Below are 26,634 nucleotides of genomic sequence, written 5' to 3' on the forward strand. Positions count from 1 at the left end.
CTGCTACCCCTTCTATGCATGCCTTGAATCCATGCCCTCCTCCTCATCCCAGGAACACTGCCTTAGCTCAGGTGGTCAGCAACCCCTTCCTGAATTCTTCCAGTAGCTTCTCAACTGGACTCCCTCCCTGTATACTCAGCCAATTCTGCTCTACTCCCCAAGATGCTGCAATGTAATCATGCAGAAATGCAAGAGTAGGCACGTGCCCTCTGCTTAGAACCCTTCACCACCTTCCCATCACCACTTAGCTCTCCAGCCCCTTTGCTTGCTGGCTTCTGCCTTCCTCTCCAGCTGCATCTCCTGACATCACCACCTCCTTTTCACCTTAAGCAACACTGAGCTTGTTCTAGGCCCCAACATGCCTTTGCACACATGTGACCTCCCTAGACTGCCCATGCCTCATCTTCCTGTCTATCACAGACTCCTATTTATTCTCCAAAACCCCATCAGATGCCCTTACATCTTAAAATCCTCTCCAAGCCCTTTCTACCCCTCCCATCTGGAGTTAATCATTCCCTCCTCTGGACCTTATTCAGTTGTCTAGTCTCTTCTTATCATACTATGTTGCCTTTGTCAAGGAGTGGTGGTATTTGTCTTCTCTGCCAAGAGTAAGCTCCTTAAGCAGAGAGACTGGATCTTTCATCTCTATGTCCTTAGAGACTGGAGCATAGCAGGTCTCAAGAAATGCTCCTTGAATTAAACTATGCAGCCAAGATAGAGCACTGTCTTCCAAAGAATTTGCAAAACATCCAAAAGAAAATGCAAAAATGCACATACTCAGACATTACCTAGCTATTAACTGTGTGCTCTTTCTCCTCTCTCTCTCTTTCAAGAACTTCATTTTCCCAAAATTCTGCACTACCTTGAAAAATACATATTATCCCTATTTCTTCCTGGTTACATCACTTTGTTGTCTTCTTGTTTTTTCATTTACTTTTCTTTTTTCCTAAATCAAACTGAGAGCTCACTTTCTTTCCAACATTAGCATGCAGGAGTCTAGATCACCTGCTGGTTTCCTTTTCCCCATCCATTTACTGACATTTAACCCTCTGACCCGTCTTTCTCATTCCCATTGCCTCATATCTGGGTCTGGAGTTTTCTAGAGAAACTTTAGTAGACTCCTTGGTCCCCCATACTGACTTCACCAAGTTTTAAACCACAAGTGATGACTCTATGGAAAATTCTAAATTCAGACACTCTAAAAACAGACACTTCTGCCCTAACAAAAGATGTGACTCTTTGTTATTATATCCTTAGTTCTCCTAAAGAAAGGAATTTTGCCGCACAAACAAGGATCACCACAATGTCTAAGCAGCTCAGGCTAACTGAACCTGCCAATGGCCACACCCTGTAGGCGACTCTGCCAGTGGGCCTGGAACGTCGAGACCATGTTCTCCCACTCATTCATCATTCAGAGGACTTTCCCAGGTGCCAGGCCTTGGGCTGGGCATGTTACATGCACCATCTCATTTAATCCTCACAACAAACTTGGAGGCAGGTGCCATTGTCACCAGGGTTCCCATTCCCACCCTATAGGTGAGAAAACTGAACCTGCAGGGCTTAGGTGACTTGCCCAGTGTACAGAGCTGGTGATAGAGTGCTAGCCCTGGAACCCAGGTGGGCTTGGAGCCCACCCTCAGCCATGTTTCCCACTGCCTTAAAGTTAAGAACACTGGAGGCTTCAAAACCAAAACAGCAGGAACAACACTGGCTCACATTCGGACAGCTCTTCAGTGCTGGGACTCCCTCCCCTGCATGTCCCTGAGCTGCCAGCAAGGCGGGGGGCTCTGGAAGATGTTTACTACAAGAGCCGTCCCCTGTGTAAACCACCGCAGTAACATCCCTTCCACATTTCATGTAGGACGACTCTCAGCATTGACATTCTGCTAAACTAAGAGGGGGTCTGGCAGATGCCTTAGGGAATGAAACTGTCAGTTCTGAGTTCTCCAAACAAAGACGCCCCCGTGCCAGAGAACTGTCTCCTCATCTCCTGGACCCTTGCCCAGCAAAACCTCCCAAGACACCACTCCCCACAGCCTGGGCCCCACCAAGGAGGAGGGGAGAGGAGCGGCGATAAACTAGAGGGAATAAAGTCAGAAGGAGACAGTTCAATTGTAAAGAGACACAAAGATTAGGTTTCCCAGCAAAGGAATAGCATTTGCCCCCCAGAAGAGCCTATGACCTGTGGCTATTTTCCACTCTTTTAAAGAACTGAAGATACGGTACAGGCCAGCTTCAGGGGATATGTGACCAGGAGTAATGACATGGAATTAGGGAGGGGACTTTTGACAAAATGCCAGAAAAGCCCACCAGTCAGGACCCATTGAACAAAGTGGTTTTCCGAAAGTCCGTGCAGAAAACTGGCAGAAAGGACAATGCAGGTATCCACCTGCAGCAAAATAGATTTGCCAAAACCATTCTGAACTCTGGGCGGAGGTGAGAAGGGAGCCCTGGCAGGTTGTAAAATAACGAACCACTCCTCCTGATATCCATATCCCTCACGACATGAAGTTGCCGCTCCTCCCATGAAGAGGTGGCATCCGTTTCTCCACTCACTTCTGGGCTGGCCTTGTGGCTGGCTTTGACCAATAAGATGTGGCTAAAGTGATGTCACACAAGTTCTAGAGCCTGGGCCAGACAGACTTGCAGCTTCCCGGCTTGCTGTCTAGGAACTCTGAGTCCCCATGCAGTGAAGAGCCCGGTCTAGCCTACTGGAGAGTGAGAGGCCACATGAAGGAGGACCAAGGGGCACCACGGAGAACCAAGGGTGCGGACAGGCAGTGCCAACTGCCACACCTGTGATGGGCCATCTAGCACTCTCCAGCCCAATAAAGCTGTCAAGTGACCATTGCCCTATGAGTGATCCTGGGCAAGGCCAGAGAAGAATGAGCCAGACTGCCTCACAGTATCATAAAAAATAGTAAGCTGCTATTTTAAGTTACTGAGTTTGGGGGTAAATTGTTCTGCAGCAAAAGTAGCAGAAGGGGAAGTCTGCCTTTGCGGACGCTGCCTCACTCCAACACCCAAGCAGCCCACCTCTGCCATGTGCGCGTGGGCTCCCATCCTGCCCACTCCGTGGGCTTCCTGCAACTGCCCACACACAGCCCCAGAGTGCATCTCTCAGAGCCTCCATTCCCCAGCCTGGAGGAGGAAGCCCTTCCAGCTTCAGATTTCCTATATGGCAATGAATGAGATCATATCTGTCAACCCCTCTCCATCTGCACCACATGAAGAAATCGCAACCTGGAAGGTTGGAGCTGGAAGGGGCTCAGAGAACATCGAGTTCAGACCTTTCATGAGGGAGCTGAGGCCCATGGAGGTGGAGCTTTAACCAACCACATAGCTGCCTCTACTCACTGTCTCTACCTCCCCCAATAGCAAGGTTCACGGGAGAACTAGGACCAGAAGCCAGTCTTCTGACTCTCAGCTCAGTGGTCTCTTCATCACTCCGTGTTGCCCCTTGTATCTCTGAAAAGGAGCCAGAAGAGGAGAGTCGAGGGTGGCTCACCCCCATGCCTCTTCAAAGTGCTGTTGAAGGAGCCAGCTTTGATAAAACTCCTCTCGTTAGAGCTCTGGAGAGCTCCTGCCTGGTGCAGGACAGAGATCATGACTGAATGGGCTGCATGCCCAGAGGAGAAGTGCCCCCTGAGAACCTGCAGGATCTCTCCCACAACGCTAGGACCCATCAACAGGATGCTTTCAGGAGCTTTATCCAAGAACTGAGGAGCCCTTAATAGTCTCCCTTTCACTCCCAAGAGCTATACGTTTCCTGAGCAAATGGTTTCCTTTATCTTAGTGAACATGGAGACTCATGAAATACATTGTTTCCCTCTTTGCTGTGACTGCTGGGAAGCACAGGGCAGGATGCACTGCCGCCCACAGCACAGTGTGCACGACCTTACAGCATATATTCTGAGCACTGAATGTTCTCCAGGCTTCTGCTTAGCTTCCTACCCTTACTTTTTCCCTTCCTCTTTCCCCTAGTTTCCACATCTATTTTTTTTCTTGTTGTGCCCTGTGTATATCAGAAGTCACCTCAAATCTCTTTTCTTTGGATCCCCATACCAGCCAGCCCCCAAAACCAAAAACACAAACAAATCTCTTTTGTGGAATGATTAAATAAACAAAGAGCTGGTTTTAGAGGAGACTGAAAAGAAAGTGCTGAGAAAGAAAATATTTGTAGTGTGTGTCTTCTTTAACTCTAGGGTAGAAAGACCTACAAAACTGGGACTGGTAGCAAATAAAATTTCTATCCACAAAATTCTTGTATGGTCTAGAAGCAGGGGCAGTACTGAAAATGCTTAACATCGCTCAGCACAGCACATCAGCACAGCTCATCAGAACTGATCTTGCCTGTGCCGGCCATAACAACTGACCAGCTTCCACCATCTACAACCCACAGGCAGGAGCCCTGGATCCTTGTCCTCGCTGCAGCCCCAGCTACCTGTGCACCCTCGAGCTGGCTGGAGCCTCATTTCCTTCACCTCCACAATGAATCCATGATTTACGGCCCTCCCAGCTCTGTCATGTCCTAACTTCCAATAAACCCAACCTGTCCTAGGAGAACTGGTGAGCACCACGATGCTCACACAAGGACGTGCTTTAAAAGATCCCCCCGCCCGCTGGACATTTTACGCGGAGCCTCTAAGTTATTACCCCAGCCAGCCTCTCGATAATTTCCCTTTTCCAGTTTGCTGCTTGTGACATCAGGGCATGATGGAATGCCAGCTTCACAACGAGATTCAATCTTATTAGTGAGAACCTGATTCGATTATATTTCACAGCAGCCCAGAGGCCACTGTATTTCAAGGACAGATAGGCCAGCCGTGCTAGGAGAATGCAGAGAGCAGGTCTCCAGGACTCCAACCCGAGCCTGCGGCAGGCACAGTAAAACACAGATGAGACATAAGCAGAGGTTCCAACCTTGAGAAGGTGTTCCGGGCGTAGTGCATGATGCTGTCAAAGTCGTATGTCTCTCCCAGAGAGCTCACTTCCCCAGCTTCCATTTTTAAGAAATTATACTCCTGACCTGTGACACAAACACTCTGTTAAGGCCTTTGAAAACCAAGGCAGGCACCTGAAAGCAGGCAGAGGAGGGGTAGGGGGCCCATAGCCACTTCCTGGAGCTCTCTCAGCCCAGTCAAACAGCAGGGTTTGTACGGGTTCTGGTGGTTGTTTTTAATAGATTGGAAATTTGAAATTTAGAGCAAGCCATTGTCCCAACCCCACCACCCAATACCCCTCCCGAAATGCCACTTAAAACTCTTAAACTAAGTTTACAGACAGATTTGTTATTGATCTGCTTATAAAAAAATTAAAAACAAAAACCTCTGATTCTGCAATTTGAAGAAACAGAAGGAAACAAATCATAGAGTTAAGTTCAATCCCAAATAGTTCACAATTCAGACTCTCAAAAATAATTTTAAGGCAACCATGTTATTCCACCAGCTACTTTCATGTTCAATATGAATTTCTATATAAAATTATTTAACATGAGAAGGTATTTTTTTAAAAAATCTAGACATTTTATCTGCCTTGGGACAGGATGTTTCTAGGCAGAAACATTGTTTTTACATGGACTCATGTCCTAATTGTTTTTCAGTTTCAAAAAGATGTGTTCCCCAAGTCAGCAAAACTGACTCTTGTAAAAGCAGCCAGGAAAACACTCTTTTTGGCTTATCAGCACTGATGCTGCAACAGTGTTCTGGTCGGTTCTGCCCTTTTTGGAAAATGGAGTTGGATTTCATTGTCCTTAGCAACATGGAAAATCATTTCGCTTCTACTCTAATCTACAAGCTATGACAGGCAGATGGCCTCCCAGGAAGGGCCACAGATGGAGAGTGGCACTGCTGGGGACAAACGCCTGCACACCAGGGTCACTGTGTCCATATTTAGCAGTTAGCCCTCTCCTTCACTCCTTCCTGACCCTGTGGACACTACCTTCCTGGCTGGTGGCTTCCAGACTCCACACAGGCCTCCTTACCTGGCTGGATATTTTCTCTGATGATGGTGACATGTTGGTCTCTATCTGGCCGGGTGTGTTCATGCCAGAACCCAACCACGTGGCCCAGCTCATGAGTCACAATGCCAAACTTGTCACAGTTCTTCCCAATGGAGATGGCCTGCGGACCTCCTCCTCGGCGCCCAACGTAGGAGCAACAGCTGGACAGTTGCAGAAGCACCCGGGTCAGCGGGTCAGGGAATATCAGGAGCAAGAAGCCAGTCACTCCACCCCCACCACCCACCATGTGCTTGTGAGTGTGCGTGTGTGTAAAAGGAACATAGAATTTCAGAGGCTGAAAGTGCTGTTATTGTCCGACTTCCTATCCATTGCAGACATTCCCTCCAAAAATGGTTCTTGACCTTTCGGGTGGTCATGGATCCTTTTGAGAATCTGAAGAAAGATATGGCCTCTCTTCCTGGAATAAAGCACATACCACACACACCCCTCCACCCACAAGGTGCCCAAGTCTCTGCTGACAAGGAGAAGCGACAGGGAAGTAAGCAGCTGAGTTTCTGTAAAGCATGCACCTAGGTACCATGATCAGAGGAGCCTTAGAGATGACTCCCTTCTGGGTACAATTATTTTTTCAAATAATATTTATTCATTATTCCTAGTCTGGGAAGGTATAAAAAAGAAATTACAATGGCCCATAATCCCACAACCCAGATAAGCTCTATTGAACATTAAAACAATACATGACCATGTAACAAAAGATTGAAGTACTAAGTCTCACCTCTCATAAAATCTCGTTATCCAAAGACAACCATTGCTAACAGTTTCTTGGATGTTCTTCCAGAAAAATCTCAACAAAGACATAGATATCTCTATATCTATGATACAGAGTTATATCACATAGGTATTTATATATATGATATAGGTACTTATATATCCCTAAATTCCACAATACACTACATACATTGTTCTTCATCTTACCTTTTCTCTTCACCAATTTAATCATTTTATAAGAGCACATATAGACGTCTTTCATTCTTTTCAAAGCAACATAGTATTGAATTTATTTCACAGTCCTATATTTTTTGATAGTACTAAAATTTATTTTTTCAGTCTCCTATTAATGTACATTTGAGCTGACTCCAGGTTTTGTTATTTAAACAAAGCCACAGAGGAAAGAAAGACAAACAAAACAAAGAAATAACAACAAGTAAAACAAAGAAATGGCTGGACTCTTTACTTGTTCATGGTGGGGTAAACTCTTAGCAAAGGAATCAACAGGTAAAAGGGTATGTGTATTTGGAATTTTGGTAGATACTGTCAAATTGCACTCTTAAAATGTTATCTATTTATACACCCACCAATGTATAATTAAAAGCCCTATTTCCCCATACCCTGGCCAACACCGATTATATCAATCTACTTTTGCCAACTGGAAGGTAAAAAAAATGATATTTCACTGTATTGAGGTTGGATAGCTCTTCACATATTTTATGCAACATTTATCTTTCTTTCCTGTGAACTGTGTGATCATATCTTCTCTCAATTTTCTTTTGGGTGGCCCATCTTTTTATTACTGATTTGTAAGAACCTTTTGTAAATTAGGGAAACTAGTCTTTTGATTGTCAAAAGCATTGCAAATATTTTTCTCACTTTATTGTTTTTCATTTGATTTTGTTTCTCGTTTATGTATTGTTTTTGCTTTCTTTTTGCCATATAAAAGTTTTAAATTTTACTTCATTTTCTTACATGCTGCTTAGAAAGGCCATCTAAATTTTAAGATTATAAATAAAATCCACTTGTTTCCTTCAAATACTCTTTTGGGTTTTTTCCTTTTCCTTTTTTAACGTTTACGTCTTTGATGCAGCTAGAATCATTTTTGGAGTACGAAGTGAGGTAGGAATCCAGCTTTATTCTTTCACAGAGAGCTATCTAATCATGTCAATATTTAAATATCCCAATTGACTAATCCATTTTTCTCTCAGTCATTTAAAATACCAACTAAATTTGTGTTTAGGTATATTAATCTTGAACGCTTTTTTCCATGTATCTGTTTTTTCTTAAGTTCCAAGCTGTTTTAATTGTTATTATCTTCATTTTGTATTTTAATAACCTATGTTGGAGAGATCATCAGACCCGTACCTCTGTTATTACTGTTTGTTTTTTTCCTCTCTCTCTCTCTTTTTTTAAAATGGTTGTTCCTCCAGATAAACTCTAGTTCTCACTTGTTCAAGTTCTATATATATGTATATATATACACACACACACACACACACACACACACTGTAAATATAGACGTTGGTTTTTAAAGTAGAATGGCATGATTTACAGATTGTTTACAGATTGTTTTAGGGCATTCTGACATCTTTACTCTGTTGAGTATTCCTATACCAGGAAATAGTATGAATTTTTCATTTTTACTTATTTTTTAAGCTTCCTTGGAGTTTTAGCATTTTCTTCCTATTAGTCTGGCTGATTTTTGCATTTTTGTTAAATTTATCCACAGATATATTATCCATCATGTTTCTATTAAAGTTATGATATTTTCCCCCATTTAAAAAGTGTATCAAACTATTTCACATATCAAGAAAGGCAATTAATTTTTTTGTTTATTAATTTTGTGATCAGTCACCTTAATAGAGTTTCCTTATATATCTAAGAGTTTTTCAATTGATTATCTGGGTTTTCTAGGCACACAATCACATTAACTTCCAACCATGCAAAAGTTGCCTTGTTCCTGTCAACATTCATAGTGTTTATTTCTTTCTCTTGTGTAATTATATTAATTAGTATATCCAAAACAATGTTAAGTAATCGTGGTAACCATTATTTAGGATTATCATCGATAAACATGATGTTGGGTTTTGATTTGAAATTGTATATATATATATGAATATTTATATGTATATATATGAATATTTATATGTATGAGGGATCTTCAAAAAGTTCATGGATCTTCAAAAAGTTCGTGGAAAATGTGTATTGTGAAAAAACCTACACACGGATTTCAAAATTGTTTTGCATCAAAACAAACTCATATAAACTTGTTATAACACATCTGTATCGGATCCAGTTTGAGGCACTAAGACGAAAAAGACAGCAGTTCGAAAAGAGCCCCTATCAGAACAACATGAATTCTGCTAAAATTAAAGCAAGAACAAACATCAAATTTATTGTAAAGCTTGGGCAGGAAGAATGGTGAGACTGATGCTTTACGAAAAGTTTATGGGGACAATGCCCCAAAGAAATCAGCAGTTTACAACCTCAATAACTTGTTTTAAGAAGGGATGAGACAATGTTGAAGATGAAGTCTGTAGCAGCAGACCATCTACATCAATTGCGAGGGAAAAAATTAATCTTGTTTGTGCCTAATTGAAGACGACCGACAATTAACAGCAGAAGCAATAGCCGACACCACAGACATCTCAGTTGGTTCAGCTACAGACAAGAGCAGAGCTTTCAGTGGAAATTTTAAACAAGCAGGGTCAAGATCTGGAAGCATTTCTTTGAAGAACTGTAGCAGGAGATGAAACGTGGCTTTACCAGTAGGAGCCTCAAGACTGAACACAATCAAAGCCATGGCTACCAAGAGATGGAAGTGGTCCAGTCAAAGCAAAAGCAACATCGGTCAAGAGCAAAGTTCATGGCAATGGTTTTTTGGGATGCTTAAGGCATTTTGCTTGTTGATTTTCTGGAGGGCAAAAGAATGATAACATCTGTTTATTATGAGAGTGTTTTGAGAAAGTTACTCAAAGATTTAGCAGAAAAAAACCTGGGAAAGCTTCACCAGAGAGTCTTTTTCCACCACAACAACTGTCCTGCTCATTTCTCTCATCAAACAATAGCAATTCAGCAAGAGGTTAGAAAGAAATTCATCTACCTTACAGTCCTGATTCAGTTCCTTCTGATTTCTTTTTGTTTCTTAGTCTTAAAAAACTTTTAAAGGTACCCATTTTTTTTTCAGTTAATAATGTAAAAAAGACTGCATTGACCTGGTTAAATTCCCAGGATCCTCAGTTCTTTAGGGATGGACTAAATGGCTGGTATCATGGCTTACAAAAGTGTTTTGAACTTGACAGAGCTAATGTTGAGAAATAAAGTTTATATATTTTTTATTTTTTAATTCCATTTATCCACCAACTTTTTGAAGTCCCCTTGTGTGTGTGTGTGTGTAAATATACATAAATATATATAAAATACATAAATATATACAATATTTATTTTTTGTACTTCAAGGATCTATCTTTGATCTCTATTTCTATGTTACCTTGGCTACTTTTTTAAAACAAAAAATGCATGTTGAATTGCACATAGTTCTTTTAGCCTCTACTGAGTTATGGTTCTTTTCCTCTGAAGAATCAATCACAGGGATAGATTTCCTAATGTTGAACCGGTCTTGTATTCCTTAGATAAATCATCATGGCAGCCTACTCTTCTTTTCTTCTACTGCTGAACTTTATGTGCTAACATTTTATTTAGAATTTTGCATGACTATTCATATGTGAGATGAGTCTATTATTTTCTTTTGTGTGTGCCATCTTTGCCATTTTGAGGTAGCAATGCCATGATAGTTATTTTAAAGTAATTTGGAAGTGTTCCTTTCTCTATGCTCTGAAAAGTTTAAATAGTACCAGAATAACCTGTTTCCTGAAGGTTTAAAAGAATTCACCTGGGAAACACTGGACTTGGTGCTTTGGGAGATAGTTCCTTCTCTCCATTTTTCAATTTCTTTCCAAGTTATTGGTCTGTGCCAGTACTTCACACTTACCTTGAAGTCAGTCACATTACCCAGACTTTCACTTTTCTTGCCCTAGAGTTTTGCAAACTACTCTTTTATGACTCTGCTGAATCTGTGGCTATTCCCTGCTTTTTCATTTCTAATTTTTTGTATTTCTCCACTGTCACTTTTTTTGTCTCAGTTAAACTATCAAGCTGTTTATCTGTTGTTTTTTGTTTGTTTGTTTATTCAAGGAATTCACTCTTGAATTTATTAGCCCTCTAATGTTTTACCTTGTCTGTTTCCTTGCGCTTTCATTAGGTTTATTTTGTTGTAGTGATGGTGGTGACTATTATTTTTTGCTAACTTCTTTGAATTGAACAATTCATTGTCATTCTTAACAGGTATATATTTAAGGCTGTGGGTTTTCCTCTGGACATAGCTTTAGCTATATCCCTTTCATTTTGAACTTTGGGGCTTTCATTATCTAGACATTCTGCAATTTTAATCTTGATTTCTTTAATTTAAAAAGGAGGGGTAGAGCTTTTAACTCACCAGGTAGCGTTTATTCTATTTTTGTTATTATGTTATTATGTTCAGTTTCATTGCTTTGTGATCAGAGAATATCTTAATGCTATTTCTGTCTTTTAGAATCTACTGAGATGTTCTTAATACTTAATAGATGGTTAAGGCTTATAATCCTTTAACAGGCACTTAAAAAATGTGCCATCAGGTGACAGAATCTGCTATACCTCTGGAATCGACTCTATTAATTACATTTTTCAAATCCTCTATGAATCTCTGCTTATTTTTTGGTCAACTTGACACTGATCCACTTGGGCTGACAGAAATGAAGTATGTCTCCTGCTGCTGGTGTTTCTGTCGATTTCCCTTGAATTACCTGGGGCTTGTTTTATGGCTATTAATGCTACACTATTCAGCGCATATAGATCGACGGCAGTGACATTCTCACCCTTTCTCATTACAAAGTGTCTCACCTTTTTTTAAAAAAGACTTTCTGACTTTAAAAACAGAAACAACGAAACAACAAAAGCCTTGTCTATAACTAAAACTGTGATTCCAGCTTTCTTTTTGTTGGCACTTGCCTGTATGGCTTCTCTCCTTTTGCTTTTAACCCCCCTGGGTCATTTTCTTCGGTAATCCTCTTATGTATGGAGCATGTAGTTGGATTTTGGCTTTTGCCCCAGTTGGGGAACCTTTTTCTTTCAGTAGAAGAGTATATCACATTACGTTTACTGGTATGACAGATAACTTGAGTCATAATCCAGTCATTTTATTATATGTTGTGTTTTCTGTAGGAAGTTGATGAGCCAATGGAGCCCCTTCAATTACATGTTGAATTCTACGAACATGTACATCCATTCTTGAGGCAGCAGAGCCCGTTGCTTCATCAGACCCTCAATGGAACCACTGACCCCAAAAAGTTAAGAGCCACTGCCTTAAATCTTTCTCCATAGGAAACACCCCCGTTCCTTCCATTGCTCTGCTTCCTCTTGACCCTCCTGTTTTGCCACTGGGTTGTGATTTCACTGAGTGCAAGGAGAGTATCTAGCAAATCCTGGACTCCTATAAATCACAGCTCATTGAAAATACTTAGCTGTACAGAGAAAATTCGAGACTTACAAACCCTCGGACTTGCAGCCTCTGATGCTGCCGAGGTGGCTTCATGTTCACTCACTTACCCACAGGTTCGGTAACTGAACACAATAAAGCTTTCCTCGTCGGTCCTCTCTATGAAGGTCACACAGGTGTGCTTCTCCCAGTGTCTCATGGCCTGCTTAAAAATGGCCCTCTGGCTTCCTGAAACGACAGGGCAAGGGCTGGTCACTTCAATCACTTTGCTCACGGGTCTATAACTTCCTTAGACATTTCAGGGCATGTTGGCTCAAGACAAAGTTTGTTCCAATGATCAAAAAAAGCTTGTTAATAATACTATACCGTTTACTGGAAATCTGATAAGAGAGCTGATTTTAGGTGTCCTCACCACCCACCCAAGGCACACATACCCAAAATGGTAACTATGGGTGGTAAAAACGTGCTTATTAACTTAATCGTGGTGATTGTCACATGATGTATATGTATATCAGATCATCACATTGGACACCTTGAATATATAGACTATATCCAATTTTTGTCAATTAAATATTTTTTTAAAAAAAAAAGAAAAGAAAAGCTTCTTCTGGTGACCCAGAATAGAAATTCACCAAGACTAAGGATTTCCCTTGCTAAAAATACAACATAACTTTCTTGAATTGCCAAAACCTTGAGAGAAGGAGTTTGTGGATTGGGGCTGGTAAAAACAGGTTTTCAAAACATCCTGTGCTTCCCAACTTTTCCTTTGTACTAAAGTACTTTTCTAAACTTCTAAAAAACCTTACCCAGGTTATTAAATTTGGAAATTGTCAGCTCCTGAAGGAGGGAGTCAGCTCCCTGGCACTGCATTCCACCCTCACTTTCTTTCCCACCTGTAGGAGGCTGCACCACGTGCCCTAGAAGTTCCAGCTGCGTGTACACCCGTGTACTCTTCCATGGGGTTTCAGTGTCTCCTGTGGCATTCTCGAGCCTAATTTTCTACCAGGCTTTTGAAAATGGGTGAATTTAATACTTTCTCTGCACTAGTCTTCATGTTTCCTTGATTGAAAATCTATTGAATAATAAAACTCCAGGCTGATAGTTATGTACACTATGTTATGTTATTTACTGGACTTACGTATGTCAGTAAGTATTCTTTTCAAATTCTAACAATCTGACAGAAAGAAGACTCTTACTTTTAACTAGAAGCTATGAGAATGATCTAGAAAAATAGTTGTTTGGAAAATACATAGGATGGTGGGGGGAAGGGGTCCTAAGTTCTTTAGTGTTGCCAAGTAAACAAATCAAAACAAAACAAAACTGGGGCTGGCCCGTGGCTCCCTTGGGAGAGCGTGGTGCTGACAACACCAAGTCAAGGGTTAAGATCCCCTTACCGGTCATCTTTAAAAAACAACAACAACAACGAAAAACCAAAATAAAACAAAAAACCAAGCACTGGGGGAGGCTCCCATCATAGTCTAGAGGGTGTGTGTGGTGTCATATTGTTGTCCCCCAAAACATCCATGCAGAATAAAGAGTAAGTTAGCTAAATTACTATTTAGTTAATTAGTAATTAGCTAATTAGTACTAATTTAGCTAAATTATCCCCCCCCTTTTTTTTTTGACATATTGATCCTTTTGGTTCAAATTGTTTGTAGCCCAAGCACTCACCAAAATAGCAATCCTACTAATTATAGAATAATATGAAATCCCTGTGTAAACAAAACTTTAATATATAAAATCACTTCATTTTGATGACGGTAATATAAATCTTTGGTCAGAAAAGCACCCCAGATCTGAAAGAACACAGCCAAGATACCAAAGAGCAATAGTAGCAGTTTATAATTCCTGCATTTCAATTCTTTAGGTGCAGAGCTTTCTCTGCTATTAGAAGGGAGCTCCTTGAAGGCAGGGTGACGTCTCGGTCATCTAGCACCTGATCAAGAGTCTGGCACTAGGAAGCCGTGGGTTAATGCTGCAGGGGTGAAAGAAGAGAGGGGAGCGGGTGGCCAGGAGGAGCTCCCTGCTGCCTCCCGGGTTCCAGGTCTTGCCTGTCTATCGAGGTCTTCCCTGTTCCTTTACCAACTCACTCACCATAGGTTTTCAGTGGCTTTGGTAAGTCATCAGGGCATCTGCCTTCATCAGTCACCTCTTACAGAAGTCACAGAGCCACAGGGAGTTGAAGGACTTGTAAATGGCATTGAGAGCCTGGGAAAGGTCACTTGTGTGGCTTTCTCAGGCATTCAACTAATACTGGCTACAGGCCTGCTGTGGGCATATTTGTTGAGTGCCGAGGCTCTGCCAGGCCCTGTTCTAGGTGTTGGAGATATAGGAGTGCAAACAAGACAGAAGAAAGATCCCTGTTCCACAGAGCTAGGACAGAGACAAAAAATAAACAAAAATACAAGTAAAGTGATTTCAGGTAATGGTATATGCTGGAAAGATTATAAAGCAGGGTGCTGGGACAGAGAGGAGCTGGTAGAGTGGTGGGGAGTCGGAGAAGGGCTTTCCATGGGTGTGTCACTTGATCTGAGACGCTGATGATATGAAGAAACCAGCCAAGCAAAGAACTGGGGAAAGAACACTCTAGGCAGACAGAAGGGCAAGTGCAAGTATAAGTGTGCCGGGGGGGTGTGGTCTGTAATAAGAAGATGCCTGGTGAGGCTACACGTAGGGACTCAGGAGGACAGGGAGGCGAGTAGCTAGGAGGGGAGGGCCTTATAGGCCATGGTCAGGAGTTCCAGTTTCATTCTAGTGGCAATGGGAGACCACAGGATGATCTACACGTTTTAAAGATGATAATAATAGCAAATAACTACTAATTCCTGTGTGCCAGGCACTGTTCTGTTTTATCCATATCAACCCATTTAATTCCCAAAACAACTCTGTAGAGCAGAAAATATCATCATCCCCATTTACAGAAGAAGGAACTGCAGCACAGAGAGGTTAAGTGATTTGCCCAGGGCATCCTACTGGTAAGCACTGATGCCAGGGTTTGGACCCAGGTGGTTGTGCCACATCTACTGGCCCCCTCTGGTTGTCATGTGGAGCATTGCTTGGGTGGCTGGTGACAGGGGACCACTAAGTCCACAGTGCTTATCCCGGCAGAGACAGCCAGGCCACCGTGTGTAGCTGCTCACACTCTTCCTTCTGCCTGCAGGGCTTGTCCTCATGTACCCATTGTGCAAACCCCAGCTATCCTTCAAGACCAGGGTGCTATGTCACCCCCTGCATGAAGTCTCGGGAACAAGATGATCATCTTTGAGGACTTAGCCCCAACAGAGACTGCGGTTTCCCCAAGACTGGTGGACCAGGCCTTCGAGGCATGAAGGAGCATTAGCAGGTAGGCTGTAGCCCCAAGCATTCGCTCAATGCCACCTGAGTCCTTCCTAGGAGGTCTCTCTTGACCTAGGAAGACAAAGCACCCAGCTCCACGCAAAGCAGGCCTCATCTAGGGCTACTAACCAGTGAAGTTCCCTCCAATGACGTAGGGGATGACCCCTCCGGGCCATATCCTCTCTGTCCTTGAGGTTGTGGCTCTTCGGACCCGGGAAGAGAAGGTCTCGGCTGTGGCATTCAAGATCCCAGCACTGTGTGGAAACGTGGCATTCCCCTCGCCATCATCTGCAAGACAGTCGGGTTAATATTAACGTGGCCCTTTGATTCTCCTGTGAATTATGGTTAAGATCGTATTATCCATGAATCTACCAGAGGGGTGTTAAAACATGTGTTCTAAAGGGGGTATTTGATGTGTCTGGGGCTTTGAACCCCTGGGTGGTAGTTATCCAGATAGGGGGAAGAGTTAGTGTGGTAAGTGTATTGGGCCTACGATAGGAGTGGGTCTGGCTTGTCTGAGACCTGGGAGCACAGAATCGAATGGGTCCGAACAACTCACAGCCCCTTGGGTGGGGCCAAGACAGGGGTGTACTTCCTTCTGTTTTCATTTATTTTATTGTTTTCTTTCTAGTTTCTTTCTCTCTTTTTAAAAACACCGAAATATAATTCACAGTCATAATACTAAATCTTTTAAAGTGTACAATTTCAATGGTTTTTAGTATATTCACACAGTAGTGTAACTAACACTACTATGTAATTCTATAACCTTTTCATCACTCCAGAAAGTATCCATTAACAGTCGCCCCAGTTCTCCCTTTCCTCAGATCTTGGCCACCAATAATCTACTATATTTCTATAGATTTGCCCATTTGGACATTCCATATAAATGGAATCATGCCACACGTGGCCTTTTGTGACTGGCTTCTTTCACTCGGCATGTTTTCAAGGTTCATTCACGTTGTAGCATGAATCATTTCCTCGCTCCATTATATGGCTTCATTGCACTTTATCCATTCCATTGCATGGATACACTACATTTTGTTTATCCATTCCTCAGTTAATGGAGATTTGAGTTGTTTCCACTTTGTGGCTATTATGAATAATATTGCTGTGAACATTCATGCACACATTTTTGTGGACATAAGTTTTCAGTTCTCTTGAGTATATACCTAGGAGAGGAATTGCTGGGTCATATGACAACACTGTGTTTAACGTTTTGGGGAACTTCCAGACTGTTTTCTAAAGCAGCAGCACCATTTTACACTCCCAGCTGCAGTAAACCCGGGTTTCAATGTCTCCACATCCTTGTCAACACTTGTTATTGTCAATCTTTTTGATTATAGTCATCCTAATGCTGGGAAGTAGCACCTCACTGTGGTTTTGATTTGCATTTTCCTAATGAGCAATGATGTCGAACATCTCTTCATGTGCTTATTGGTCATTTTTTTATCTTCTTTGGAAAAATATTCAAATCCTTTGTTCATTTCTTAATCAGGTTGTTTTTTCATTGCTGTGTTCTAATTAGTCTTTATATATTCTGGATTCCAGACCCTTATCAGATATATGAATTCCATATATTATCTCCCATTCTGTAGGTTGTCTTTTCACTTTTAGGATAGCATACTTTGAAGCACAAAAGTTTTAAATGTTAATGAAGTCCAATTTGTCTATTTTTTCTTTTGTTGCTTATGCTTTTGGTGTCATATCTAAGAAACCATAGCCTAATCCCAGATCACAAAAATTTATACCTATCCTTTCTTCTATGAGTTCTATAGTTTTAGCTCATAGAGTAGGTCTTTGATCCAGTTTTAGTTAATTTTTGTATACGGTGTGAGGTAGGGGTCCAACTCCATTCTTTTGCATGTAGACATCCAGTTGTCCTAGCACCATTTGTTGAAAAGACTAGTTTTTCTCCATGTAATTGTCATGGCACCTTTGTCAAAAATCAATTGGCCATCCTCTTCTAGCTTCTTGAGTGGAATGCTTGGCACATCAATTTTATATCTTTCTTATATTCTAATATTAACATTTTTAAGGCTAAAATTCCTCTCTGACTTCCTCTTCACCTGCATCCCATACTTCCACATGTAAATCTACAATATTGGACATTGATATGTTCTGTAAGTTCCATTTAGACTTCCTGTTTGACATTTGAATTATTTTGAAGTGTAATTTTAAATTTCTAAACATTTGTCTGTCTGTGCACGTTATTGATTTGTAACACTGCATTGTGTTCTAAGGACCTGTGCTCCAAGGCAGGGGTCAGCAAACTTTTTTCTGTAAAGCTCCAGACAGCAAATACTTTAAGCTTTGTTGCAACTACTCAGTTCTGCCACTGTAATACGAAGGCAGCCATAGACAATATGTAAATAAATGGGCATGGCTGTGTTCTAATAAAACTTGATTTGCAGAAACAGATGGCAGGCTAGATTTGGCCTACTGACCATAGATGGCTGGACCATGTTCCAAAGTATTAATTCTTTGGTATTTAGAGCCTTCCTTTGAAGCCTAAAATAAGAGTGATTTTTATAAATTTTCCATGTGTCCTTGAAATAATGTGTGTTGTTTAATTGATGGGTGAAGGGTGTTACATATGTTCCTCAAATATTCTACTTACAAATATTTTTGGCTCCTTGGTGTATCAGTTACTGAGAAAAGTGCTTTAAACCACCTCCAGGACTAAGATTGTGAAGTGTCATTTCTCCTCTATTTTTAATTTCTGTTCTAGATTGCTCAAGGCCTTGTTGGTTAGGTAACACAAGTTTGGGATTGCTAAATGTTTCAGATGAATTGTTTCTTATTAATAACCCTCTTTATAATAACAATAATGCTTATCCAGAAGAATGGTTACTTTTGCCTGGTATTAATATTGTTATAGCATTTTTATTTTGATTATTGTTATTGCCTCATATAGCTTTTCTTCTATCCATTTATTTTCAATCTTTTTGTGTAATTATCTTTTTTACTGAGTCATTCAACAGGTATTATTCTGTGAGTTAATTACATTTCCCACAACGAACAATAAAACAAACTTTGCAATGATCATAATGTTGAAGTTCAATGTTATTTTTTACTGTATATGAAATAGCTTTTTGTAAATTGAAATTTTTATTGAAATAATTGTGGCTTCACATGCAGCGATAAGAAGTAATGCAGGGAAATTTCATGTACCTTTACTCAGTTTTCAGTGGTAACATTTCATAAAACTACAGTACAATATCACAACTAGGATATGAACATTGATACAACACATTGATTTCATTCAGATTTCCGCAGCATTACTTGTGTGTGTGTGTGTGGTTCTATACGATTTTATCACACACATAGGATTGTGTACCCACCACAACATTCATGATACCGAACAGTTCCATCGCCGCAAGGATCCTTCACGTTGCTATTTTATCACCACATCCACCTCCCTTACCTCTTCCCTCGCATCCCGAAACTCTGGCAACCACTAATCTGCTCTTTACTTCTAAAATTTTGTCATTTGAAAAATATAACTTAAAAGGAACCATACAATATGTAACCTTTGGGGATGGCCTTTCCTCACTCCTCATCATTCCCTGCAGATTCACCCGAGTTACTGCATGTATGAAAAGTTTCATTTTATTGCTGAGTAGCGCCCACAGTATGCATTTACCCTAGTTTGCTTAACCGTTCACCTACTGAAGCACATCTGAGTTGTTTCCTGTTATTTCCACATGAAGTTGTTACAAACATTCATGTGCAGGCTTTCTTGTGAAGACAGGGTTCATTTCTATGGGATAAATACCCAAGAGAGGAATTACTGAGTCATATAGTAATTGGGTCTATTTGTGGGTTCTCTGTTCTGTTCCACTGATCTATGCATTTACCTCTCTGCCAATACCATACTTTCTCAATCACTGTAGCTGTGTAGAATGCCTTAATATAGGGCAGCGTGATTACTTTCACTCCAGTCTTCTGTTTCATGATTGTGTTAGCTATCTTTCCATATAAATTTTATGTCTTTCCATTTAATTTTAGAATAAGCTTATCTATGCCCACAAAAAAAAAATACTGGAATTTTGATAGACATTGCATAAACCAATTTGGAGAGAACTGGCACTTTTACCATATTGAGTCTTCCAATCCATGGATGCAGTATGTTTCTCCACTTACTTAGGTCTTTCTTGATTTCTTTCATCAGCATCGTTTAATCTTCACCAGACAACTCCTGTACATATTTTGTTAAGTGTTTATCTATTTCATTTTCTTTGGAGTAACTGTAAATAATATTGTGTTTTTAACTCTGATTTCTGCATGTTCATTGTTAGAATACTGAAATATGAGTGATTTTTTGTGTTGGCCTTGTATTCTATCATCTTGCTGAATTCATTTATTGGTTCTAGGAGGTTTTTTTGTTTTGTTTTTTTTTGGGTTTTTTTTGCTTTTTTCTTGGAGATTACTTGAAATCTTCTATGTAGGTAAACACATCATTTGCAAATAGGAACAATTTTATTTATTCCTTTCTAATTCGTATGCCTTTTATTTTTGTCACTTCATTTCAGTGTCTAGAACTTCCAAAAGTATGTTGAATAAAAGTATAAGAACAGCCTTGTTTTTCCTCTTAGGGGGAAAACATTCAGTTTTTCATGATTAAGTATGATGTAAGCTATAGGGCTTTTCGTAGATACTGTGTATATCAAGTTAGGATAATTCCCCTCTATTCCTAACTTGCTGAGTTTTTGTGAATAGGTGTTAGATTTTGTTAAATGCTGTTTCTGCATCAAAAGATGTGATAATAGGATTTTTCTTTTTTTAGCTTTTTGATATAGTGGGATATATAGATTGATTTTCAAACGTTGAACCAGCCTTGCATACCTGGAATAAATACCACTCAGTTATAATGTATAGGTCTTTTTAATACCTTGCTGGATTTAATTTGCTAATATTTTCTTGAGGCTTTCCGAATGTAAGTTTAATTAGGTTTGAGATGTGTCTCTTATAAATAGCAAATAGCTAGTTTTGTTTGTTTGTTTGCTGTTCACCTGAGAATCTCTCTTTTAACAGGTGAATTACATTTATTTTATAACTGATAAACTTAGATTTGTTTCCTTCCTTTAGTTTTGTGCTTTCTTTCTGCCTTTTATTCTTTCTATTTTTCTCTTTTCCTGCTTTCTGTTAGATTAAGAAACTTTTCTATATTTATGTTCTATTTCCATTATTCCCTTTCTATTCTTAAGAATTCCCTTTAAGTTTCAATATTCATCCTTGACTTAACAAAGTGGAAAGAATTACTGAATTAGAAGACAGATCTGAAGAAACCAGAATCCCCAGTCTCATTCTGAGAAATACAAGGCTCTTAAAGCACCTTAACTTGTAAAAAGCCCATCCAATTTTTCATGTTATTGCTTACTTGCCTTTAACCCCCCAAATTAGAAACTATTATCCACGTTTGGTTGGTTTGTTTACAGTACAGATTATATCTGCCTTCATGTTCACCCATTTTCTTGCTGACTGCTGCTCCTTGCACACCACTTCTCCTGCCTGCAAATGCTTCTCTTAATATTCTCTCATGGTAATACTCTCTCAGACTTTATCGGTAAATATGTTCTATCTTCACTCTTGAAACAACGTTTAGCTGGGGATGTACAGAATTCTAAGTTAACAGATATTTTTTTCTCAGCACTTCAAAGAGCACTTCCAATGCCTTGTGACCTCCATTATTGCCAGTGGGTGGTATCTGTTTAGTTTAATGATTATTCCTTTACCCAGTATCTGTTTCATCTTTTGTTCTGTTTTCCTTCTTTTGTTCTTTGTCTTTGGTGTTGCTCAGCATAATTCTAATTGTCTAGATGTGGATTTGTCTTAATTCTTTGTTTGGGATTCAGTATGATTCTTGAAATTTCACCTCTTTCTTCAATTATGGAAAATTCTAATTCATTATCTCTTTGACTACTGCCTTCTTCCCAGTCTCTCTGTGGGAGTTCTCTATTGACTACACATTGAACATTGATATTTTATCTTCCATGTCTCTTCACCTGCTTTTTTTTTTTACATTTTATGTCTTTTTATCTCTCAGTGCTGAAATCTGTATAGTTTCCTCAGCTCTATTTTCCATTTCACTTATTCTCTCTTCAGTTGTGTCCAACATACAATTTATCTCATTCCAGTTTCAATGAAAATACTTATCATTTATAGAAGACCTATTTATTTAGCGCTTTTTCAGATTTGCCTTCTTCCTTTTTTTTTTTTTTTTTTTTTTGTCCTGTCTCCCCCGCCCCCCACCACTATAGTTTCAAATTCTTCCTTTGGCTCATTACTCATTTTAGTCATATTTACTATAATTTCCTTCAGATTATTCTATTATTTCTACATCATGAGGTACCAATTCTCCAATTTATTGTGTCTGCTGATTCTTCCTCATTGATTAATTTTGTGTGTTTCTAATGTTTTTTGTTTTAAGCCCATTTTTAGGTAAGGTTGTTCCTTTCTTGCAAGGGTCCCTATGCTCCAGATCATGGGTGTGACCCTACTTTGCATTTTTTCAGGGCTTTTGGGATTCTATGGGTCCCAGGTCAATTTTTATGTTAATTTCTCAGTTTTGGATTTCCATATACAGGAAGTGTAACTTGAGAACTCATACCCATATGAGGAACAGGCTTTGGGATGGGATTCAGTTTCTCATAGAAGATATTTTGCCCCCACTTACAGCTTTGGAAGGATAGCAAGATTTCTTGTCACCCTCTGTGCCGTTTAAGAGTATTCATTTTATGCAGGATCTCATTCTCTAATTCCTGCCTCACATGGGTCCAAGGCCACAGCCCCTGTACCTATATGGGCAGTACACGGGCATTGAAATGCCACCACTATCTGAAGCTTAGTTCTGTGACTTTACTTTCCCTGTTCTCTTCTGATTCTGGCAATTTACCTTTCTTTCCTTTGAATTCGACTTTGCATTTTTAATTTGGGGTGGGGAAAGGTTATATTTTTTCCATCATTTCTATTCTTGTGTAAGGGGTCCCTACTAATTCAGTTGGTCATATGGCCAGACCCAGAAAGTTGGTAATACATGTTTAAACCTGAAAATAATGGTTTTATTGCTAGAATTTCTAGAACAGAAGTCATACACTTGCAGTCTTGGGATAAACCCAACCCACAGATGTTTTTTGTTTGGCCTGGACACTTGGCCCACATACTGTTTTTTTAAAACTCTCACTTCAGAAGCCAACTTTTAAAAGTCAAGGGATTTCACATAAGAATCCAGATTTTCTAGTTTTCTTTAAAAATGGAAAGATCTGGCAACAGTGGACCCATATTCCATCCTGGTACAACCCATGGAGGTAAGGAGCACCTGCTTCTCAGAGTCAGAGCACATGCTTTCCTGTTTGCCAGGACATCTCTCCCACTTCACATTGTCTCTCCAGCCCACTTCACCTATTTCCATGACCTGCTTGGCCTCTATGGATATTCTAATTTGCTATCCTAGCCCTAGACTACAAATCATATCAAGATTTCAAATGCAAATTGTTCCAGCAGACTGAAGGCTCCATGAGGGCAGGAACCATGGCTGGCTTGTTCACCTCTCTATTCTCCACACCCTGCACAGTGTGCCTGGTGGTAAACATTCAATATTTTTGTATTTTGAATGAATGAATTAAAGAATGGGTGAGCTAATCTAAAAATAAACATCCCGACAGTCCAAACAATTCTTTGGCAGAAATCTCTCCAAAATGTTGGCAACGTTGAAGCCCTTAGTGTTTACATCCTGAGAATCATTGTGTCTTAAGTAATCACAGGCAGCAATGTAGCAAGTGGAAGTTTGTTATTCGTTTCCCATATGGTTTTCAACAAGTCTCTTAATTTTCCTCTGCTGCCAACTCTCCTTTGGAGAATGAGCAAAATTCCTTCTCTATTCAAGGGAATAACACTAAGACATCCCATGTTTCTCAGACATGCTGTGCTATATATACACGTGACCTGGTATTGTAGGGGCCGGTTTTATGCAGCTGAGTCAGCAGGGGAAAGTCTTAAGTGCACCTGGAAAGAGACTGGGGCGTAATTTCCAGAGATGGGTTATTGAATGACAGCTTCCCCTTCGGTCCAGTGAGAAATTTAATTTGCCAAGGACTCAACACAGGAAGCATTTGCCGATTAAAAATATGTCTAAACAGATGTTCTGCTTAGCCTGGAAGAAGGATCTTAATGCAACTGTCATTATTGGATTTTCTTGGATTACTACTATCTGGAATCACAGTCCAAATAGAAGGATGTAATTATTTATTATGGCCAAGAGTCCTCCATTTGAAGAGGAGCTCAGGGGCGTCTGAAAGGATTTAACACGCTGGGGGTGGGTGGAGTGGGGGATAAAGCCCATTTAAATTCCCTGGCTCTGGGAGCAGCCCCTGTCCTCTCTGAAAGAGCAAAGCAGCCGTTGCTGTTCAATCGTCCATTTCCAGCTGAAGGCACAGCCGTGTCATAAACAGAACCAGGCCTGACCCAGCCTTCTCAAGCGAGAAACTGCAATTTTTAGATTAGGCGACTGGTCACTCCCACACTGGATATAATCACCCTGACAGCTCAGCCACCTGCATACCCATCACCCCATGGCTGATGGGCAAATTCATACCTTTCCTGCAGCAATCCTGAAAGACCCTTAGTAAAATCCAACCTCTTAGTAAAAGAGGAGACTGTAGATTATTCAGCGCAATGTTTCTCAAACCTGGCTGTGCATTAGAATCAACTGGGGAGCTTTTAAAAAATTCTAGGGTTTGACCTTCTGCCCTGAGATTACAACTCAATTGGCCTAGGATGAAGGCAAGCCATCTGTAGTTTTTTTAAGCTCCCCAGGTGATTACAAAGCTCAGTGAAGTTTGGGATCCACTGACATAGCCCACATGTTAAGATCAAGGGGTTTGGAGTTAGGGAGACCTAAGCTCAAGATAAATGCTGCCATTTGCTACCCGTGTGGCTTTGGACAAACCACTTCCCCCTCTGAGCCTCACTTCTTGCCACATGGTGGTCAGGAGCCACCTAATGAATGTCAAATACCTGGGGTGATTGAGGCTCACAGTGAGCTGCAGTAATCATTATGTAGTTCTGCACTAGGGACAGGCGACGAAGGGGCTCAGGGGTTCTACCCAGATACACTGACATGAGTGACATTCAGAGATTCCAGTGTTGAGTGGTTTTTTGCACCCAAGTTTGTGGGACCCCTGTTCTCTGGTTCAACCAGACTCCAATATTGTTTGGTTCAGCACAAAGCCCTTAGGGATTGCCCGTAAAGTGAAAGGTCCATTCTCTTTTATGAATATGGTTCTGGAAATCAGGCTCTATCCAAAGAGTCACAGCTTCATCCATGGAGCAGGTTCACACCCATTTCATTAATCCCACTGTCAGCCCGATATGCACACTGTGCTCTCACCTCCAGGGCAGGGGGCTCCTCTGACCAAAGGCTCTGCCAGGGGCTGCTGCACAGGGCGAGTCAGCCACTCACCCCTCCGCACAGCCCCACTGTCAGGGCTGGGGGAGCCACGTAATGCTGGGAAATAAACCTGCTGTTCAAACCTGGGGGCTGGGGCTACCCTCAGATCCCTTCTCCTGCTTGGGTGGTCTCTTGCTGGGGGTGGCAGGAAGGGGGCAGGTGTGATTAAAGGGGAATCGGAGATGGACACAAGTTGTCTTATCTCTAATTCAAACCTCGGTTCTGTTCACTTCTCTTAGCAAGTTCAAAGAATTATTGTGGTTGTTGTGTCTTCCCCCCCCCCCCTTCTATTTATGTGTTTATTTATTTATTTATTTATTTTTATTAGCTCTCACATATAAGGGAGAACATGCAGTATTTCTCTTTCTGTGCCTGGCTTATTTCACTTACAATTTTCTCTAAGTTCATCCATGTTGCTGTGCATGACAATATTTCATTCTTTTTTATAGCAGAGTAGTATTCCATTGTGTAAATATACCACATTTTCCTTATCTACTTGTCCGATGAGGGCATTTACGCTGGTTCCAGCTCTTGGCTATTCTAAATAGTGCTGCAGTAAACATGGGAGTACAGGTGTCCCTTCAGCATGATGATTTCCATTCCTCTGGGTATATTCCCAGCAGTGGGATAGCTGGATCATATGACAGTTCTATCTGTAGTTGTTTGAGGAATCTCCATACCATTTTCCATAATGGCTGCACCATTTTACAGGCTCACCAACACTGTTGGAGAGTTCCCTTTTCTCTGCATCCTCGCCAGCATTTGTTATTCTCAGTCTTTTTGATAGAACCAGCCTAACCAGAGGAAGATGATATCTCAGTGTGGTTTTGATTTGCATTTTCTGGATACTGAGTGATGTTGAGCATTTTTTCATGTATCTGCTGGCCATTTTTATATCTTCCTTTGGGAAATGTCTATTCAGCTCCTTTGCCCATTTTTCAAATGGGTTACCTGTTTTTTTGCTGTTAAGTTGTTTGAGTTTCTTGTATATTCTGGATATCAATCCCTTGTCAGATGCATATTTTGCAAATATTTTCTCCCACTGTATTGGTTGTCTTTTTATTCTGTTGATTGTCTTTGGTGTGCAGAAACTTTTTAGTTTGATATAATCCCTTTTGTTTATTTTTCCTTTTGTTACCTGTGCTTTGGGGGTCGTATTCATAAAGGTTATGCCCAGTCCTACTTCCTAAAGCATTTCCCCTATGCTTTCTTTTACGAGTTTTAGTTTCAGGATGTATATTCAATTCTTTAATCCATTTTGAGTTGATTTTGGTATATGGCGAGAGGTACGGGTCTAGTTTCAATGGTTAAAATAATAATCTTATGTGCATTTTGTCACAACTAAAAAAAAAAAGGTACCCAATGATCCGGTGGGGGCTCACATTACCCTTTCTAGCTCCCTCACTGCTGGTATTTGTGGCTGTGGCATTTGGCCAGCTCTCGGTTGGCTGCTCTTCAAGCCCACCTGAAGGAATGGAGAAGAAAAGAAATATGAGGACACATCAGGGAGCAAACTTGGCCACTTGGGGGTGGCCAGAATCACTGTGGATCAGTAAAGATTTGTTCAACAAAGGTGTATTGGGC

The 26,634-nt window shown here is 40.7% G+C and overlaps 1 protein-coding gene across 2 annotated transcripts in view; it reads right to left on the reverse strand.

Annotated features, from left to right (window-relative positions):
* Positions 1-26,634, reverse strand: part of TLL2 (tolloid like 2) — a 120,457-nt gene that overhangs the window by 39,953 nt on the left and 53,870 nt on the right. Inside the window, exons 3-8 of one of the 2 annotated variants that reach the window (XM_063102700.1) lie at positions 26,433-26,515; positions 16,884-16,906; positions 15,732-15,856; positions 12,377-12,494; positions 5,984-6,162; positions 4,924-5,029 (exon numbers count right to left, since the gene is read on the reverse strand). In XM_063102700.1, the coding sequence (XP_062958770.1) occupies positions 4,924-5,029; positions 5,984-6,162; positions 12,377-12,494; positions 15,732-15,856; positions 16,884-16,906; positions 26,433-26,515 (634 nt within the window). Of the gene's footprint in view, positions 1-4,923; positions 5,030-5,983; positions 6,163-12,376; positions 12,495-15,731; positions 15,891-16,883; positions 16,907-26,432; positions 26,516-26,634 lie in introns of both variants that reach the window. The other variant, XM_063102699.1, reaches the window with a different exon arrangement.

The sequence above is a fragment of the Cynocephalus volans genome, chromosome 7 (genome assembly GCF_027409185.1).
Source record: "Cynocephalus volans isolate mCynVol1 chromosome 7, mCynVol1.pri, whole genome shotgun sequence".
NCBI classification, from domain to species: domain Eukaryota; kingdom Metazoa; phylum Chordata; class Mammalia; order Dermoptera; family Cynocephalidae; genus Cynocephalus; species Cynocephalus volans.